The sequence below is a fragment of the Plenodomus lingam genome (genome assembly GCF_022343315.1).
Source record: "Plenodomus lingam strain CAN1 chromosome Unknown contig_1, whole genome shotgun sequence".
In the NCBI taxonomy this organism is placed as follows: Eukaryota; Fungi; Ascomycota; class Dothideomycetes; order Pleosporales; family Leptosphaeriaceae; genus Plenodomus; species Plenodomus lingam.
In genome coordinates, this window is record NW_027093927.1 from 684,410 (window position 1) to 700,157 (window position 15,748).

The 15,748-nt window shown below is 50.5% G+C and overlaps 11 protein-coding genes across 11 annotated transcripts; 4 read left to right on the forward strand and 7 right to left on the reverse strand.

The window, feature by feature from the left end:
- Positions 1-422: 422 nt before the first annotated feature.
- IAQ61_000216 (uncharacterized protein) lies at positions 423-1,049 on the reverse strand (the record flags this gene model as incomplete). Its single annotated transcript, XM_066094576.1, has 1 exon — positions 423-1,049. One exon carries the CDS (start codon positions 1,047-1,049, stop codon positions 423-425), a length of 627 nt encoding a protein of 208 aa, XP_065955429.1.
- An 83-nt stretch (positions 1,050-1,132) lies between these two features.
- IAQ61_000217 (uncharacterized protein) lies at positions 1,133-1,965 on the reverse strand (the record flags this gene model as incomplete). Its single annotated transcript, XM_066094577.1, has 2 exons — positions 1,392-1,965; positions 1,133-1,341 (listed from the first exon to the last, which is right to left on the reverse strand). The coding sequence occupies exons 1-2, from the start codon at positions 1,522-1,524 to the stop codon at positions 1,133-1,135; spliced, it is 342 nt and encodes a 113-aa protein (XP_065955430.1). The 5' UTR covers positions 1,525-1,965.
- Positions 1,966-2,452: 487 nt separating this feature from the next.
- IAQ61_000218 (uncharacterized protein) lies at positions 2,453-2,671 on the forward strand (the record flags this gene model as incomplete). The annotated part of the gene is made up of 1 exon (XM_066094578.1): positions 2,453-2,671. One exon carries the CDS (start codon positions 2,453-2,455, stop codon positions 2,669-2,671), a length of 219 nt encoding a protein of 72 aa, XP_065955431.1.
- Positions 2,672-3,146: 475 nt separating this feature from the next.
- IAQ61_000219 (uncharacterized protein) lies at positions 3,147-3,883 on the forward strand (the record flags this gene model as incomplete). The annotated part of the gene is made up of 2 exons (XM_003835333.1): positions 3,147-3,434; positions 3,488-3,883. The coding sequence occupies 2 exons, from the start codon at positions 3,147-3,149 to the stop codon at positions 3,881-3,883; spliced, it is 684 nt and encodes a 227-aa protein (XP_003835381.1).
- A 124-nt stretch (positions 3,884-4,007) lies between these two features.
- Positions 4,008-5,140, reverse strand: IAQ61_000220 (uncharacterized protein; the record flags this gene model as incomplete). The annotated part of the gene is made up of 2 exons (XM_003835334.2): positions 4,008-4,106; positions 4,190-5,140. Coding segments are annotated over 2 exons (1,050 nt in total), but the record flags the coding sequence as incomplete, so codon positions are not given.
- Positions 5,141-5,405: 265 nt separating this feature from the next.
- HUS5 (SUMO conjugating enzyme Hus5) lies at positions 5,406-6,965 on the forward strand. Its single transcript, XM_003835335.2, has 3 exons — positions 5,406-5,703; positions 5,759-5,943; positions 6,064-6,965. The coding sequence occupies exons 1-3, from the start codon at positions 5,669-5,671 to the stop codon at positions 6,315-6,317; spliced, it is 474 nt and encodes a 157-aa protein (XP_003835383.2). The 5' UTR covers positions 5,406-5,668; the 3' UTR covers positions 6,318-6,965.
- Positions 6,966-7,181: 216 nt separating this feature from the next.
- On the reverse strand, positions 7,182-8,514 carry IAQ61_000222 (uncharacterized protein; the record flags this gene model as incomplete). The annotated part of the gene is made up of 6 exons (XM_066094579.1): positions 7,182-7,385; positions 7,487-7,574; positions 7,803-8,059; positions 8,183-8,281; positions 8,337-8,430; positions 8,480-8,514. The coding sequence occupies 6 exons, from the start codon at positions 8,512-8,514 to the stop codon at positions 7,182-7,184; spliced, it is 777 nt and encodes a 258-aa protein (XP_065955432.1).
- Positions 8,515-8,912: 398 nt separating this feature from the next.
- Positions 8,913-9,152, reverse strand: IAQ61_000223 (uncharacterized protein; the record flags this gene model as incomplete). Its single annotated transcript, XM_066094580.1, has 1 exon — positions 8,913-9,152. The coding sequence occupies one exon, from the start codon at positions 9,150-9,152 to the stop codon at positions 8,913-8,915; it is 240 nt and encodes a 79-aa protein (XP_065955433.1).
- Positions 9,153-10,047: 895 nt separating this feature from the next.
- Positions 10,048-11,199, reverse strand: IAQ61_000224 (uncharacterized protein; the record flags this gene model as incomplete). The annotated part of the gene is made up of 3 exons (XM_003835337.2): positions 10,048-10,711; positions 10,762-10,860; positions 11,150-11,199. 3 exons carry the CDS (start codon positions 11,197-11,199, stop codon positions 10,048-10,050), a joined length of 813 nt encoding a protein of 270 aa, XP_003835385.2.
- Positions 11,117-13,443, forward strand: IAQ61_000225 (uncharacterized protein; the record flags this gene model as incomplete). Its single annotated transcript, XM_003835338.2, has 4 exons — positions 11,117-11,169; positions 11,214-11,673; positions 11,698-11,774; positions 12,759-13,443. Coding segments are annotated over 4 exons (1,275 nt in total), but the record flags the coding sequence as incomplete, so codon positions are not given.
- Positions 13,444-13,770: 327 nt separating this feature from the next.
- On the reverse strand, positions 13,771-15,452 carry IAQ61_000226 (uncharacterized protein). Its single transcript, XM_003835341.2, has 2 exons — positions 15,167-15,452; positions 13,771-15,104 (listed from the first exon to the last, which is right to left on the reverse strand). The coding sequence occupies exons 1-2, from the start codon at positions 15,347-15,349 to the stop codon at positions 14,079-14,081; spliced, it is 1,209 nt and encodes a 402-aa protein (XP_003835389.1). The 5' UTR covers positions 15,350-15,452; the 3' UTR covers positions 13,771-14,078.
- Positions 15,453-15,748: the final 296 nt, after the last annotated feature.

Sequence of the window (15,748 nt, forward strand, 5' to 3'; positions counted from 1 at the left end):
GTCGAGCATTTCGCTTTTCGCCCCTGAGTTTCAACATGGGCGTGGTATGTTTGCCTGGGATATCAGGCTGCGTTTGGTATACACTCCCACAGTCCGATAGGGATTCTCTGCAGGCCAAAACCCAGGTCAGAACAGTCTGCGGTTCCTTGGTGCTGAACCATGGCGAGACAGGAAAAGCAAAGGAGTCGTGTTTGCGTCTGGGGGAGGGATAGGTAGTGCCCCTTTCACTCCCACTGTACGCCCGGCCAGGCCGACCCCTACTCCAACAGTGAAAACAGTCTACACGTCGGCCCTGAGCCTATCAAGCATAACGCACCACCCACCGTTGTGATGCCAGACCTCTCTGTCGCAGGGCCACAACATCAAGCCACTCGTCCGGTAGGCTCATCCGGTAGGTAGCGCTGCTTGACCAGTCACTGGTCCTAGGATTCCGCTGCTGGAGGTTGCGTCTGGTGTTTCCACAAACGGCCATGCACCCACGGTGAACCAGACCAGAGGATCCCAGCACTGCGCCGGATCTGCCAGGGATGCTGGAGACGGAGATCCTGGCTTGCGAGGTGGAGTGTGTGGAGATGGGGGAAGGCGGGACTGGAGAGCAAGGGGGATGTAGCGGTTGCAGTGGTTGTCGGGTATGTATTGTAGTGTGCTGTGCGGATGAGCGCAAGTGTCGTGTCGTGTCGTGTCGGAGGGATCCATGGACGTGTGTGTTTGTCTGTGGGGGCTGGACGGATCCGGGGGGCGGAGTTGGCTAGATGGGAGGAGGTGGGTCTGTTGGATATTTGTTCTTGCGCGGTGGGTTGGTAGGTGTGGCATTGTTGGCGGGTGTGTGGGAGACTTGCGTGTGGTTTTGCGAGGGAGTAAAGTGGTGTGCTTAGATGCGAGTCGAGTGGCCTGAACATGCTAGCGGTACGACAGGTCCGACAGGTCGACTTTTGGGTGTGTGTGAGTGGCATGGCGAGATTGCAAGTCTGTGTTTTTGGGCGTGTATGCAGTGTTTGTCGACGTGTTCGAGCTGGTATCGAATGGTGAACTGGATGACTTGGTGTCATATCTCGAATATCTCGAATCTGAGAAGAGACCTGCCATCCACATTCTTCCAATAGGTATGCTAGTATTCTGGAATACGCGCAGACTAAATCGTTTGAATCCTCTGTGCAGCAGGTACACTCGCCTCAATACTCGCTTCATCGTCATGCGAATATCGTCCCATTGCAGTGCTATCAAAGTACAACGGAAGAGTGCGACGTGGTTCTAATTCTATGCTCGATCCATCCCCATCTTGACTGCGATGACGGCTGGTAGTCTGCAATCCAGCTACGGCCTCGATATCGCGGTCGGTATCTTCACTTGGTTTAGTGTTCAGGCTTGGTGCTGCGGGGAAAAAGACTTACCAGTAGTAGACCATGCTCCTACTAGGCTTCGGCACATGAGACAGCACAATGAATCTCGATAGTGAAGACCGGCGACGGTGGCGATGATGGTGATGATGCCGAAACATATGACTAGTGTTGTTTCGTTGCCCATGGTGTAGAGTAATGAGGATATTGGAAAATAAAGGGCTTTTAGTGCAGTCTTAGCAGGTCAAAGTTTTACGTTTGACCGATGGGTTTAGTAACGGGAACGATATAGCTAGAGGCTATTCTTGGTGTTATGACAAATTCGAAGGTGTTGTTTTTTCAGAGTGATATAATGCACCAAGTGCCCCGGAAAGGAACTGATGTCGTGCTCTAAGTGATGTAGTATTCAAGGTGATGTGGTGTTTAAATTTATGCAGTGTAGGTCTGCATGAGTCCAACTCTTCAGCCGTTCCGTTGCGCAGTAAAGCAAAAAAGTAACCTGTTATATTCAGGAAGATGAGCAGAATGGGCGGATATTTATGCTGCTTGATCTGAAATGGACGTTGGAAGCGCTTTTACATGTCCAGCATCTCGACCAGGGCGAAGTATGCGAGACGAAGTAAGCCTCGCCAGCCCCCAAGCGACGGGTGAAGAACCGGTGAGTTGTGATTTGACCTTAGCCCGAAAGGGATTCTCTGCCTTGGCAGCTGAGTGGCCATGATACGTCAGAGGCCTGCCTGCTCTGCCGATTTGCAGTTCCCTGGCCCTGATTTTCGGCATAAGAGCGCAGAGCTCCGACAGAGTTAGCGCATAGCTCCGACAGATTGCTAGGGATCTTTTCACAAATGCAGGGATCTGATCGATATACACCTGGACAGCTAGCTGTACGACCCTCCTGCCGAGAAGGAGAGAGGGGAGGTCCCTCCGATTGGCCACATGGGAAGATTGTTCCGAGTAGAAAGTTAGAGTAAGAATCGGTGGGCTGTGCAATAGGTAGTGCAGTCTGGAATAGGCAATGAATATTTAAGTGGCTGTACTATCCGAGGTCTGATACCTACTGAACATGTATAATGATGGGACTTCTGCGTGATCCTTGCTGTGTAGAGTTGTCAAGCATGTCAAGCAAGAAGGCCACGTCAGCTTGGATGGCCGTGATAGAAGAAGAGCTGACGAATATTCCGACTGTGAAGTACCTAATCGCATTGTATATCAAGATGGTCTCGGCGAGAACATGTTCAGTCGAAAAGGACGCTGTTGCAATGTGCGTGTCTTTGGACGAACAGAACGTCCTCGTTGCAAAGTATCTGAGGAAAATGTTGCCATGTTGTATTTAATTTATGCTATTGGCCATGATTAGTATAGTATGTACTGTGTATATACATTAGACGCATGGGCACTACAGAATCCAGAGTGCCAGTGCGCAGAAGACACGGCACGAGCTCCGACGGGCCAGCCAAGCTTTGGCATGGGTGACTGAAGACCTCCAGGGCTCGATTGGTTCGACTTGAGCAGGGGTTGCCGTCAATTCCAACATGGCTCAACTGAGCACTTTGTACTTTGTCCTACACTCGCAGGCTTCTACTGCCTCCAAGCTTGACGTTATCTCTTGGCGTTGGATGTGGGACCCTGAGACACGTGATTTATCGATACGCACGAACCATCGCGAAGTCGCGCCTTCCTCGCGTCTCGTCCGCATCATCATCACCAATCTCGTCCCCACCAAATCAACACCAAAACCACAGCACTTCTTAAGAATCTTTTTCCACACATTCACTCCTACCCCCGAATTAATCACTTTCATAATCGACTATGATGCTCACAAGCGCCTACCACATGCCCCCAATGCCATACTATTCGGCATACACGCCCCCGCGACCTTCGCCACTATCCGAGCGGTCTGTGAATTCCGCACCGCGCCTTTTCAATTTCACTATGGGCTCTCCGAGTGAGAAGAAGCCGATAATACCACAGCGCGCGTACAAGGCGAATCCGGTGATGCAGACGCGTGACGCAGCGACGAAGAGGCGACGAGACATGTTCTTCAAGCGTGTACAAAACGGACGCGAAGACAAAAAGTGGGAGGCACGTGGCGAACAGGTAATTATTTTCATGGTCCCACGAGCGCCCAATCAATACTTACGTTGGTTTAGATTCAACAGCTCGACTTTGCATCTGAGCGCAAACGCTGGGAAGCTGAGAAAGCGCGTCAAGCACCACCAGAAGAGCAGGAGATTGATGAATTGATTGATGATGCGGCACTCCCGGAAAGCCCACTACCAGAAAGCGCTCCTCAATATGAAGCCTGGATGACAGAGGCGGACTGGGTAGCTGCACAGGAGGAATATGAGCTGCAACAACTGGTTGCATCAATGGAACAAGAAAACGACGCGTCTTCGCAACACTACGGAAGCGATGACGACGACTATGATTCGATCTTCATGCAGTGTGCAGCGAGTGCGAATGACCAACACCAGTATCAGCCTCACCAGGCGTACGGCACATCAAATGACGTGGACATGATGGACATGGACATGGCAGACGGTTGAATCGCGTCACGCCCACCATTATGCAAGGTATTTTTATCGGAAGGCTTGAGGAAGTGAACGGATAGATTTTGTGTATTTGGGGTATCTGGAGGAGAAAGGAGGCACCGGTCGATGCAGTGAGAAATCATTGCGTGGGGCATCCTTGATCCATATCTGAGAGTGCCTCCTGTGCAGCATTCATGTCTCCAACTAGGTCAGGCGGGGGTGAGCCAGCAGCTTGCATCTACGAGACGTCAGTGGGTCAGGTCTTGTGTCGCACAGGGTACAATCGCGCTCAGTTGAGCGTATGAAGTAGACGTCACGTACCTTTTGCATCCTTTCAACAATATACTCCCTATCCTGGGCATTTCCATCACTGTACCCCTTCTTCTCGAACCGTGCCACGATCTCCCTGACCAGGCTCTGTTGCTCCTCGTATCTCGTCAGATCATCCTTGGCAACCTTTTCCTTGTTCTCGTCCATCCACTTGGGGAACTTGTCGTCCAGCTCTTTCATGGGCTCATACAGGATATCCCTGTTTGTGAGCTGTTCCATCATGCCCATAAGTATCTTGCTGAAGTCTTCGTCGCCACCCTCGCCGCCGCCAAAGTTGCCATTCTCCATGGAAGCCAGCATCTGCGCTAGGATATCATCTTGGGATGACGAGGCGGCGGCTGAAGTTGCAGTGTCGCTAGATGACTGCATGCGCTCCATTGTCTTCTTGATGGTTTCTTGGAACGACTTTTCGGCTTTCGCTGACGACTCTGTCCCCTTATTGGCAGTTGCAGCTTCTTTCGCTTTTGGCTCTACTTTTGCTTTTGTTTCACTACTACTCGCCGCCTGTCCTGCTAATGCCTCCAGAGGGTTTGCCCCACCCATCTCCTGGCTCATCTCCTTCATGATATCCTCGAATTGTTTCTGGAAGTCTCCCTGTCCCAGCAACTGCTCCATCTCCTCTTGTAATTTCTTTGCGAATTCATCTTCGTCTTGGAGAAGCAGATCAGCTGGTGACACATCGTCGGGTCTGCCGGGACCGGAGGATGAGGGAGCAGCATGCGGAGCAGCAGAAGCTGGAGGTTTGGCGTCGAGTTTGGTGTTTGCGAACTCGTCCAGCATGTCATCTAGGTCTGAGAGGTCATCTTCCTCGGGGTCGGATGCGACTTCGGGTGGAGGCGCTGTTGTGGTCGTCGCTGCGGCCTTGACCTGTGCCTGCTCTTCTTTCTTGACTGGCGCGTCTGCCATGTTGTCGACGATGGTTAGGAGTCTTTTAGGATCCACCTACGATGTGCAGGGAGTACGACTACAAAGCTAGCAGGAGGAAGATCTTCCAAGACAAAGTCCCATATGCTAATCTTTCTCCAACGCCCACACACCGTCAGCCTCGGTCTCTTCTTCTCCACCCACATGCAACAGCGGGGCAGTCTTTAGCGCGGGGCAAGCTTTCCAAGGCTTCCCCCATCCATCGCCACTGCCCAGCCGCCGGGACCCAGAACAGTGGCACCAAACGCCGGCGTGCGGCCACCCGGACGCGCCAACGATTGTCGTCTCTTGTCACGTGCAGCTTGTCTTCTCAGTCTGGAGTCCAGGCCCAGGTCGACTTGCAACCTCTCTCACCCGAACAGAAGTTTCACACTCACCTTCACCGCGCTCGAGGGCTGCTTTGTAAGCGCGAAGTCGCCAACTTCTTCAACAACACACCGGCTTTGACCACTGCTCACGACATCCACTCGCTCCGTCCGTACCTACACCCTACAAAAGAGAACCGGTAACGACAGCAGAGGCGCAAAACAGCCTCACGACCACGCCATGACTTTGTGCATGAACCGGCTCTCGGAAGAGAGGTATGCACAGCAGAATGTTGACATGATATATCCCCAGTTTTAACATGGTCTACAGAAAACAATGGCGACGCGACCACCCCTTTGGCTTCTTCGCAAAACCCATGCGCGGCTCTAATGGCATGATGGACCTCAAGAAGTGGGATTGCGGTGTCCCCGGCAAGGAGAAGACACTGTGGGAAGGCGGCCTGTTTAAGCTGGAACTCACGTTCCCAGACGAGTACCCTACCAAGCCACCGAAATGTACGCTTCCTATTCCCATCTTCCGCTTACACGCCTTGCCTCCACCCACGCCTCCACGCCTCTTCCCCCTTAACCAAACACCAGCAATCAAGCAATCAAACCCACTAACCCCCTAAACAGGCAAATTCGTGCCCCCACTCTTCCACCCCAACGTCTACCCCTCCGGCACAGTCTGCCTCTCCATCCTCAACGAAGAAGAAGGCTGGAAACCGGCAATCACCATCAAGGAAATCCTCCTCGGTATCCAATCCCTCCTCGACGAACCAAACCCCGAATCCCCAGCCCAGGCCGACGCCTTCAATCTCTTCAAAAAAGACCGCGTCGCGTACGAGAAGAAGGTGCGCAGCATTGTCAAGGAGAATCCCGCGCCGTAGTACGCGCCCTGGGGCTGGGTCGGCAGGGAAAAGGAGCGTTGGGGAAAGGGAACGGTCTTGTGTCGCTGTGAGAGCGTCTGTGGGGTCTGGGGCTGTCATGTCGAACGGTTCTGGAGTGTTCCTGGGCTCTGATTGCGCAAGGGGGCGCCGAGGCGAGACGAATGTCGCACGTTCTGTCTTTTTCTTCTTCTTTCCCTACTACACAGGAGTTTTTTATTTTGGTTGGCTTGTGGGTTGCCCCCTTTGCGCGTGGTATAACTGTAAAGGCTCGAGGAATCATAGGGTCATATGGGGCGTTTGGGAGCTTGCTCAGCGATTGGGGGGGTTTTTCTACGTATAGAAATGGTGCTTGATAGGCTCGAATTCGCGGCTATGACGCCCGTCTTATGTATTCCATTTTATGAGATTCGAGGCCTGTGTATGTGTTCTATTCTGTCTTTTAAATTCACTTCAGCACAATACTATGCATGGTGGATCAATCAATCACACAAGTGTGCTATGGATACGCATGGGACGGGTGAACACGACAGAAAAGAAGAAGAATTAATCGTCTAGCAAGACCCAGCTAGACATCCCAGGAAATAAACACCCCAGCCTCAGTCTTTCTCATCTTCCATACCCTCACAACCCCCCATCATTTCAATTTCCCCGGCCATGCCCCAGCACCCACCCACCCCCAAAAGAAATCGCCACTGCATACACTTTTGTATATAGTACACCCCCTCCATCCCACACCCCCCACCCTTGGACAACGGATCTCCCGCTCGCCCTTGGCAAACTCAACAGCGAGTCCACCAGCATCCCTCTTCCAGGATCTGAAACAGGACCAAAGCCCACACACTTTTCCCATCCCGGTGGCAACGCTTAATACGGCCTATACTGCGAACCGCCCCTGCCACGATAGCCACCGCGATAACCCCCGCCGCGCGGGGCACCGTAGTAGTCGCCGCGACCGTAGCCACCGCGGCCACCGTATGGTGAACCACGGCCTCCGTAGCCGCCGCGCCCGCCGCGTCCGCCACGTCCACCGCGTGTCATGCCGGGGAGGTTTGTGCGTTTGGGGACGACCTGGGGTGGGGGTGTTAGTAAGAGTTTCTTTCTCTCTTCTCAATGGAAGGTGGTGGATTGGAGGAAGCCATTTGTGAAGAAAAAGGATAGTCCTGGCTTACCTTGAGGTTGCGATCGCGGAACTGGCTGTTATCCAGTACGAGGGCCTCATTGACAAGATGTGGCTCTGTAAACTCCACATACGCGTACCTGCATACGCTCATTAGCGTTCCGATCTTTCTGCCAAACTCTTGCCAGGTAGGAGATTTTTGTTTTTTTCAAACAGATAGGAGTAGGTCGCGTGGGTCATTGCTGCACCTTACGGATGCACGCGTATCATTGCGCTGCGCATCGTAGCACAAAAGACGCGTTGGCCCAGGATGACCAAATCAAATCGAAAAATCGTGCAAGGAAAAGTAGCCTCCTCTTCGTACTGACCCTTTAGGATGACCTGTGAACTTGTCAAGCAAGATCGTAACGCGATTAATGCTGCCGATGCTTTGGAAGTGCGCTTGGATCTCCTCCGGGCTGGCGCCGTAGTCTACGTTTCCGACGAAGACGCTTCGCGCATCGACATCTTCTTTGCTCTCGCGCATTTCGTGGCGCTCATTGTCGAGAGATTGTTGCATTTCGCGTAGTTTGGCAGCCTCGTCTTCCATTTCTTGTACGCGACGACGCATGGCGGATATTTCTTCCTAAGTGGCAATGTTAGTATATTGCTTGTATGTAGATTGCCGCTGAGATCCAAGATCCTAATTGTGTCGCGATGCTTGCGAGCCGACGTATGAAATGACTGGACGTGGTGTGTGGTATCGTACCTCCTCGTTGGGGTCCTCTGCGGTATCGAGACGCTCATCCTCCTCGCGCTTTTGTGCGGCATCTACGTCTGACATGATGGAGATTTTCTTTCGCCTGCTCTATAGGTGTACAATTAGCATGCGCGATCACTTATGAAGGCGGCTGCAAACGTACGAAGCTGCTATAAAGCGCTAGGAATGTGAAGTTCGTTGGACGTGCGAAACAAGGACTCGCAGTCGAAAATACAGCGCTTGCAGGAGTCGCAAGTCTATTGCGACAGCGTTTGGGGTTGTGTAGATGGGTTGTGAGAAAGGAACGGCACCTGGTGGTGGATGAAGGTGATGTTGCTCATTGTAAATGACGAATGCCGTTTGGGGAAGATGCTAGCCTGGCGCTAGCTCGGCGGAGCCTCACTTACGTCAGCCGGACATGGACCAACTTCACTGGGCCTGTCGTGGTTTGTCACGTATAGTAGGCACACTCTTCCAACCGTTGGCCGTCTTCTTCAGGGAATATACATTAGCACACGCTAACAACGTGGGTATAACTTTGTGTTTCGAAGATCTAGTCAATTTTCACGGTGAATTGTAGTAGACACATTGAAAAGGCGTTTGAAGAGACAAACTCTCTGTCAATATCCACGTCGAGCACCACTCAATACCTCTTACAGATCGGTTGGAATGCTACGCATTTGATTCCATGGTCTAAGTACTCCCTTGGGCCCCACCACAGAGATACCTTATTTCAATCTTACTCCCGAATCCCAGATACGTCTACGGCAACAGGCCATTCCTCTCGCTTCAGGAAGGGTCCATCATCATCATCATCATCATATTCTTCTTCAACGGAGTTGTAGAATGAATCCCTCTTGTACAAGGCATTAATGAAGAAAGCGTCCAGAACCTCACCTAGCTCTTCCTGCGGTGCCATCCGCCATATGCCGATGCCATTATTGATGCAAAGCACATCGCTCAGAAGCTGTAGCAGCATATCATCCAGGGGTAAATGCTTAGACGGGTAGACCACAAATGCGATCTATGGATAGACACTTATTCCTTCATAGCTGATAAAAACTATTTTGGAAATTGCCATCTTCAGCTCTTTAGCTGAGAATTTTTCTGCAAGAGCATACAACCGCTATAGCAGGGATATCAACGCATCCCTATTAACATGGTTCTCTAGTATCCAAATGACAAAAGCACCGAAAGCCGCAATGTCGACATGGCTTAGAGAAATTCCCACGTCCCTTCGAGAATGCCCAAGATCACTCTATTGAAGTACCGGATTCAGTACTCTCGGAGTTTGGTATGCAAGGTACATTCTTTTCGGGGTCGACCTGGACGAAACCGATTTCTCCAACAGCAGCGGGGCTGTAAAATCTGTTGATAATGACCACGCCGCATACAGCATCTTGTGAAGCCACATTGGGGATGGTGTAATTGTTTTAGCCATTACTTGTTCAGTTTTCATTGCTTTCATCAATCGAGCCGGGTGGCAGGGTACCGATGTCGTGGATATGTTGTGGGGTTCTGACACTTGGAGGGGAAGGACTATCCAAGCGTCAAGAGTAATGGTAAAAATCGTGTCTTGCTCACGCCTGCCACAATCTCCTATCTCATTACCACATGCCGCTCTTATTCATCCATGACTCAACTCCTTGTGCTGACTTTTCAGGAGCCCCATAATCGAGGCACCGCGTCAGTAACATTGCTTCATTCATTCATTTGTGATTTCCCATCATCATGGCTCTCGTCAAAATTCGTCCCATCCGAGTCCTGGATATATATTTGCCTAATTTTTCCATCAATAAGCCTCCGATCATGCAGCCAGCCTGCCCTGGTGCTGCCTTCAGCTATCACTCGCCCAATTGCTGCAGCACGACTGTTCATCTCTCTTTTACCCCGACTGCGATGCTTAGCTCATTTGTTGAAATTCTGTCTCCGTGCTCAAACACATAATCTTCACGCCTGACCCTCCACTCCTCCCTCTTCAGATTCTGCAACTTATTTTGCTTGAGGAGAATGCGCACCAGGGTTTCTTTGGGTAGCTCCGACAACTGTTTGATGCATTCCTTGGTCAAGTGTCCGAGCCCACCATAGACACAGAAACAGTCGACCAAGAGTTGAATCATGACATCATTTTCTGAAAGATGTTTGCACAAGTTGACAATGCGGCTGATATGTTTGCGGGACCTGGAGAGCGTGTAGACTTGATACAACTCATGGAAGAGTGCTTCTTTCATTCCACATGCTATCAACATGTCGGCCACAACGTACGCTCTAGAAGCCAATTGGATGTCCATAGGGTTCGGGCCGCTTTGCATGATACAGCAAGGCAATGTCTTTTCGTAGAGCCACTCGACGAATATTTCAAACTCACCAATTCCAATAGCTTCGAGTATAACAACTCCTTCGCTTGATTCTTTGTGGTCAGCGGAAAGAGCGCCACGGAAGAAGCCAGAATGAAATGTGAGAAGCTTCTTGTGCAAAGTGTATGTCTTGAACTGCTTTCCGACTTTGACTATAACGGTGTCTGATGAGGCAAACACACTAGCTTGTGTTAGATTCCACACCACTATCGTGACAGATCCCGTACTAACCTTGCGCGTGGTGCTCTCTCATCCGAAGGCTTCCTTATAGGTGACATCGTGATCGTGGGCTCTGGCAACGAAGTAGAGGTTGAAGAGTAGGCAGAAAATCTATCAAAAAGTTGTCAAACAGGGTGTTCAGATAACAAAGCGGCGTACTGATTCCGGCCCAGCTTATCCTCACCCCTGAGGTGAAGGTGAGCGGATACTTCACCACGTCTTTTGAACGACGATTCTGCCGATTCACCTCACCTTTACGGTAGTCTTAGCGCAGTCAAGAACGATTGATTAACGTACCTCGACCTACTTCCTTCTTCAACCACCCTCTACTGACTTGAATCCCACACATCTCGCACATCTTGTACAGATACCAGCTGCAATGGTTTTGGCAAAAGCATACGAGGAATTTCCTTCAAACCAGTAAGTTGCATTACACAAGATGAGGAGCATACACTGATTTCCAGAAGTGAGATCTTCTCGAGCGACATCGTCACGATCAAAGTCGGGCCTACAGCGAACGAGTACCGTGTTCACAAGGCTTTACTGGTGCACTTCTCTAGATACTTCCGCGCAGCTTTGGGCTCCAAGAAGTTCGAAGAGGGGCAATCTAACACTGTCACCTTGGCAGACATCCCACCCTACACCATTGAAGCCTTGATAGCCTGGTTATACTTTACAGTGTCTCATGGGGCTTTGGATTGTGATCTATTGAAACTCTCTCGTTATACAGACACGCATGAGGTTTCTGAAGAAGAGGCCTTGATGTGGATATACATTGTCGCAGGTCGTTTCTTGATAACGGAATTTGCGAAGCTTATCAACTCCGCGATTTTCGATGTCTGTGTTGGTTATGCCGTCGATGCAAAGACATTAATCATCGCTTTCGAAAATCTTCCTAGCAACAGTCCCATGCTACGCATGCTCGTCGATTCACATCATATAAATTAGTTTCCGCTGGACGAAGACAGCAAACCAGATGAAGACGATCAGTTTCCAAAGGAGTTTTCCCGTCGCCTTGCCCGAAGGTTTGCGGAGACGCGCGACAACAGTTTCCACCGCCTCGATAGCTTAGACTACCAGGAACTGGAGCGGGAGACCTAGAGCGAGGAGGAACCGCCTTGCAAGAAGACCAAAACTACTCACTGATCCGGAATTGAAGATACATGGTTGAAATCAAAGATATGGAACTCTTTGGTAGCGTAAGACCGTCACAGGCACAGAAATGAACGGTAGTCATAGTGCATAACCGATATCCTGACCGATATCAAAGCGTGGAGATTTCGACGGATCACAGCTTTACATGGAAATTCTATTTCAACAAGAACCTCTTTCAACAAGAACCTCTTTCAATAAGAATCTCTTTCAACAAGGGTTCTGCGCAGCGACTTGAACGTCGTCAAGACTCATTAAATGAATCTCACATTCATCAGTCTTCTTTGGTCCCACCGTTTCCTGTGCACGTCGAGAGCTATATGACCGTGAAGCTATGAATGTATCTAACCAACCAGTCACACCTATTGGTACTTACTAAATCAATCTGTTCTTCGGATCTTGGGAGAATGGTAGAGAAATGGATGGCAAATTGTGCACCTGTGGGTGGCTAGCGCAATCAGCTTGATGAGTATTAACAAACAATTCTCGTCATTGCTAGATTCATTTCCCACCCCTGTTTTTGTTTGGATCAGATCAAGATATGATTGTGCGTCTTCATTCCGTCCCTCTTCATGTGAGGAGCAATTCGCTTTTCGCGGAAGGGGCATGGGAAGCTTACATGCGTTTGCTTCCATCGCTGTTTTCCGTTCACATTCCTGACACAAACAAATGCTACCAAATGGCCCTACAAACTCCTCAAAACTCTTTAAATATACGTAGGGTGCCTGGGGCAAAAGGCATCAGAAGGCATCTGTTCATAACGGAGATCAAGAACATGGACAAAGCACAGAAGAAGCATCCCTTGGCAATGTAAGACGAGATTCTACCCATTAAAACTACATGACTAATCCTAACAGCGACATCTACGCTGGAGAAATCATCACTATCAAAGTAGGAGCTGAAGCAAAGGAGTATCGTATCCACAAGAGCCTGGCGATGCACTACTCTGGCTATCTTCGCAACATTTTGGAATCCAAAGACTCTGAGGAAGGGAAGACTGGTGTTATTGTTCTCGATGACATCGATCCGCACGTTTTCAACCCTTTCTGTGATTGGATTTACGCCCAACGGTTCGAGGAATTAATGTCAGGTTACCTTGAGTGGGAGGACCGCTACGGATACAAGGACCGAGATGCAGACTGTGACTATCGACTAGTGTCTCTCTATATCCTTGCCGATCGATTGCTTGTACCAGATCTCAAGGCCTCCTTGTTCCCAGACATCATGAACGTCGTGAGGAAATGCGGTCCCGAAATGGCAACGATTGCCCTGGCTTTTGATAAACTGCATGACAAAGACCCTCTTCTTCGCATGTTTGTCGATGCACATTGTCTATCCTTCCATGTCACGAATCATAATGCCAGGGACATGGCTATCTTCAAAGAACTGCCGGCTGAATTCCTGCGTCGCGTGGCTCTCCGTTATCCTTCTGTACGGGATCGCAGGTACAAGAAATTGCGACTTTCTCGTTACACAGAGAGCAAGGGCGACGACGATGATGACGATGACGAAGAGGAGGAGGAAGAGGAGGAAGAAGAGTAGCTATCTAGCCAAGGTCTATAGGCTCACTCATTGAATCCATGGGGTCGGGTCTTAGGCCCTTTGATCACACGGCCCAGATACCGCAGACAGTGCTTTTTAAATGGGGCAGGGGTTATTTGGGTTCAGAAAAGAGATACATGAGGAAAGCTGTATGGAAAGAGAAGCGTAACTGAAAAATTGCACCCCTTGATTACCCACACCACCCCTTTCTTCCTCTAACATTCTTTCCCCCAAATAACTATTACGCAATTGGAGTAAAGGCGAAAAAGGGAAGGAGAAGGACGGAAACATGCATCACTAGATTGCGGAACCTGTTAAGGAGGGAGGTTTACTGTTAAGATATAGTTTTTTTTATATACTTCTTTCTTCATGGGGTTCATGTTGGATTGAGGAAGACGGGGACGAAGAATAACAACAACGACAATGACGACGACAACGAGGATGATGGAATGAATAAACCCCAATTGTAATCATGAAAAATGGACATGCATGTGATATAACCCAAAAAACGACAAACAAATCAAACTCATACCACTCCCGTCTATCATCCCAAGCTCCAACCAATTCCATGTATGCTCCGAACGCCTTTCCATGCCATTCCCATGCCATTTTCATACCCACCCCCATCACGCCACTCATCTAACCCCCGGAATCGGTCCATTGGCCTCATTCGCGCCCAACTCCTCCTCACTCCAACCAGGCTTCTTACTCCCCGCGCCCACCTTTCTTCCCCCCTCCTCTCTCTTTACCCTACACCAAAGGCTGATATCCTTGTCCCAGATGAACTGCCACATGACCCAGCACCAACTCTCGTGTCTAGGCAAGTCGTCATAAAACTCATGTGCGATGCGATTGAGGGCGTGCAGCCTGGTCCAGGGCACGGCGGGGAAATCGTGATGCTCGTTGTGGAGACCGACGTTGTAGGTGAAGAAATTGAGGATGCCGTAGTACGAGTAGGTTTCTGGGAGGGGAATGGCATGGGCGGGGTTTGCGACGTCTTTGGATGTGGTTGTGGACGGGGACGTCGAGGTGCTGTCGCTGCGTTTCTCGAAAACGTAGTGTTCGGCGATGAAGTGGCCTGCGCATGGGTGCAGGGAGCCTGCAAGGAAGGAGGAGAGAATGAGGTAGGCTAGTGCGTGGCCAGATGCGTAGCGAACAAGGAGGTAGTCGAAAACCAATTGAGCGGCTATGTTGAAGAGGTGGATTTGAGTCATGGGCAGCGCGTATATGAACATGGGACGCAGCGCGTAGAAGAGGATCTGGAAGGTAGCGAAGAAAGCTTTGCCAGCTACGGAATCGAGAAACACAGCTTCCAATGCGGTGGGCAGATCGGTGTCTAGCCCATTCACGCCGAGGGATTTGTGGTGTGTCAGGTGGTAAGGGCGAAAGGAGGCGCTGTAGGGGATGCCGATGGGGAGGTTGGCGAAGACGGCGAAGACGCGGTTGGCGAGTGGGGAGCGAAAGGCGAGGTTGTGTGATATTTCGTGGATGGCGAGGAAGAGATTCTGATTCGCGGTTGCGCCGATGATGTAGGCAGTAAGGAAGAAGGGCCACGAGAGAATGGGCGTGTTGCGTAGTAGGTAGGCGCACGTTATTTGGAGAGAGACGACGAATAGGACAACGTATTTCGTGAGGGGCTCTGGGCCGCAGAGTTTCGTGACCTGTTGGAGATGATGAGTCTCTGCGATTCTTAAAGATAGCCAAATTCAGGATGATTCTTTACCTCTGGGTGTGCCTTTATAATTGCCATTCGCCGCGTCCTATGCGGCTCCTCGGTATATGTCCAGAAAAAGTGATCGTGTTCATTCTCCGCCTTGAAGACCTGCTGCGTCTCGCCCTTGACCACAAAGCTCCGGGCCCGTGGCTCCTTGGGCGGAACCGTGGCGGTCGAGACAGAGGACCGCATTATGCACGAATAATGTGTGCAAGTAGTGGAGAGTCAGCAATTGAGTGCAGGAAGTGTTGGCCTGGGGTGAATTGATTGAAAGAGCTGGAAGTCTGGAGGTGGGAAGTTTGTCACCTTGACATTGGATACTTTGCGCCAAGGGCGGAGTTGTGCACCGCCCTCGGCTCATGGTTGGCTGATGCTAACGCCACTCCCCCGCCACTTGGGTCAGGGTCCGGGTTAGTGGCGTTGGGACTATCAAGGGTCTTTTGATGTACGGCCACAAGTCCAAACTTCATAGTACGACTACCTACGCATACTGTACTGTCTACTGCTCACACAGTATGCAGTTGGAACCATTGGTTTATTTTCTTAATTCCGAAGTTGGTTCTTACCTGAACAGCTTATTCATCAGACACA

What these genes read in the sequence shown, in the direction of transcription:
- IAQ61_000226 (XM_003835341.2), bottom strand. Translation starts at nt 15,349, where the DNA reads ATGCGGTCCTCTGTCTCGACCGCCACGGTTCCGCCCAAGGAGCCACGG. An exon ending in TTATAAAGGCACACCCAGAG is followed by an intron (nt 15,105 to 15,166) that starts GTAAAGAATCAT and finishes CATCTCCAACAG; the next exon opens with GTCACGAAACTCTGCGGCCC.
- HUS5 (XM_003835335.2), top strand. Translation starts at nt 5,669, where the DNA reads ATGACTTTGTGCATGAACCGGCTCTCGGAAGAGAG. An exon ending in AACCGGCTCTCGGAAGAGAG is followed by an intron (nt 5,704 to 5,758) that starts GTATGCACAGCA and finishes CATGGTCTACAG; the next exon opens with AAAACAATGGCGACGCGACC. An exon ending in CCCTACCAAGCCACCGAAAT is followed by an intron (nt 5,944 to 6,063) that starts GTACGCTTCCTA and finishes CCCCCTAAACAG; the next exon opens with GCAAATTCGTGCCCCCACTC.